Source organism: Vespa mandarinia, chromosome 17, assembly GCF_050613455.1.
Source record: "Vespa mandarinia isolate Hongniang chromosome 17, ASM5061345v1, whole genome shotgun sequence".
In the NCBI taxonomy this organism is placed as follows: Eukaryota; Metazoa; Arthropoda; class Insecta; order Hymenoptera; family Vespidae; genus Vespa; species Vespa mandarinia.
Genome location: NC_140826.1, coordinates 2,780,001 through 2,782,500, shown reverse-complemented (window position 1 = coordinate 2,782,500; position 2,500 = coordinate 2,780,001). Strand labels below are relative to the sequence as shown.

General features: G+C 24.4%; 1 protein-coding gene across 3 annotated transcripts in view; it reads left to right on the top strand.

Moving 5' to 3' along the window:
- LOC118450326 (uncharacterized) overlaps positions 1-2,500 on the top strand; it is an 11,723-nt gene that overhangs the window by 8,588 nt on the left and 635 nt on the right. For all 3 annotated transcript variants that reach the window (XM_085662078.1, XM_085662077.1, XM_035886018.2), the window contains 2 exons: positions 1,508-1,741; positions 2,383-2,496. In XM_085662078.1, the coding sequence (XP_085518204.1) occupies positions 1,508-1,741; positions 2,383-2,496 (348 nt within the window). The remainder of the gene's footprint in view (positions 1-1,507; positions 1,742-2,382; positions 2,497-2,500) is intronic.

The following is a 2,500-nucleotide window of genomic DNA, read 5'->3' as shown; positions in this document are numbered from 1 at the left end:
GTTTCGCATTGACAAAAGTAACATCATCGAATAGTATGTCGATAGTATGTAACTAACGGTTTATACCATGTTATAAGACACGTTAGAAAATATATTAGAGAACTCGACGTATTTGAAATATCGTCTGAGAAGAGGGGGAAGAGGGAAAGGATATTAAAAGAAGAAGAAGAAGAAGAAGAAGAAGAAAAAAAGAAATAATAATTATAATAAAAATAATTAAGAAAGATTTTTAAATTGAGCGTTAAACGTAAATAAACGATTTCGTTTGATTGATTTCGTTCGATTAATGATAATAATAATTTAAAAAAAATAAAAAAAAAAAATAAACTAAATCGTAAAAATGACCGAGACAACAATTAATAGTCCGATCAGTAAATTAATTGAATTGGGCTTATATTTTATTGGTTTGTGGCCTAAGTATACGTATAGTATAATTCATCGTATACTTTGGATAGTGATATTAGGTATAGTTTTGATATTACAATATAGATATATATTATTACATATTACAACTGATGATATTGCCGATTTAATGGATTGCTTCAGTATTACTGTATCGAACAGTCTTTTATTCATCAAATTAATTATACTATGGTTTAAACAACGGTGAGTCATTACATTTATTATAAATTTATTAATATCATACATACATACATACATACATATATATATATATATATATAAATAAATAAATACAATAGATATATGTATATATGTATATATGTATATATGTATATATGTATATATATATATGTAAATTGAATTTTAACGAGAATGATTATGATCGTGATCATAAGAATAGAACGTTCAACGAGATAATAGACATGATGAACGAGGATTGGTTGGAATCTAATGCGATTGTTAGAAACGTTGATCTTATGACGAGAAAAATTTTCATAGCTAATAAATTTTCTAAAATATCTACGATCATTTATGGTAGCGGCGTTATAATGTTTCTCATACCTGTAATATTCGCCGACGAAAGGATATTCGTATTGAAAATGGAATTTCCATTTGACGCTACCATTTCGCCATTTTACGAATTAATCAACGTTACGCAATTTTTACAAGAAGTGACCTTCGCCTCGACGTCTGGAATGTTGAATGGCGTGATAATGACAATGGTGAGAGTTACGTGTTTTCTTTTTTTTTTTTTCTCTCTCTTTTTGGTTTTTGTTTTGTGTTTGTATCTTATTTCTCCCTTAACCTTTATCATTCACCACATCAATTGAAATCTTCGTTCGTTTGTCGATATGACAAATCAACGACGATGTTGAACTTGTTCTCTTGTATATTTATGTGCGTTTTTCTTTTCTTTCTTTCTCTCTCTTTTTTTTTTTTTTTATTGAAATTTTTGTTCGTTTAGAATTTGTAATTTGACGCGTCGTATCAGTGATGTACGACATTGGCGAAGTTTATTTGGATTTTTCCTTTTTTACATGTATATATATATATATATGTATTTTTTTTTAGTTCTTCTTTATTGAAAATTTTTACTTACTTTCAGATACTACATACAGGCGGGCAAATTGAAATAATGTGTCAGACAATCGAGGAATTAATAAATAGGATCGACAACGAACATGGCACTTATTTGAATGTATTGAAAAAATTGATCGTGAAACACGACAGAATTATATTGTTTTCCGTTTATATCGAAGAATTGTTTACTTATATTGCTCTGTTGCAATTTTTTTCTAATACCATGGCCATTTGTTTCTCGGGATTTGTTATTATGACGGTGAGCTTTATAAATTTGTACTCTTTTTATTTTCTCGATAAAATTAATTCATATATAAATCAAATGCGATAATTATTATCCATTAATGTGATAAATTAATTTTTTTATTATTTCGATAATTAAATTCGTCGATTATATAGTTGAAATTATAATATTAAAATTATTAAATTTATTTCAAATTTTTATTAAAGAAATTTATTTCAAATTTAAATTGAAATTGAAAAGTTTTTTAAATTTATTTAAAATTATAATATTAATTTATTTATATTTATATATATATATATATGCGTGTGTATATATATATACATTAGTGTAATTAAAATTATATTACTAATTCAGTATTGTAATTATTAACGTAATAATATTTGAGTTTATCTTTTTATTTCACTATTTCGATAATGTTCATTTGATTTAATTTATTTCAATTATATAAATAAATTAATATTCATGCATATGTATAAATTTACAAAACGTATATTACTCAAATTAATATATTAAGTTAATATTAATATAGATTATTTCTTTTTTTTTTTTCTTTATATATATATATATATATATATATATATATATATATATATTAATTTCTATTGCAAAAATTTTTTTTCATAGATGAAACGATTAAGAAATATTTTTATTTATAGTCGATTGGCACCGAAGAAGGTAATGCAATATTAGCAAAAACAGTTCCATATTATATTGTGGTGAACGTCGAAGCTTTTATACTTTGTTTCGCTGGGGAATATCTAAGTTCGAAAGTGT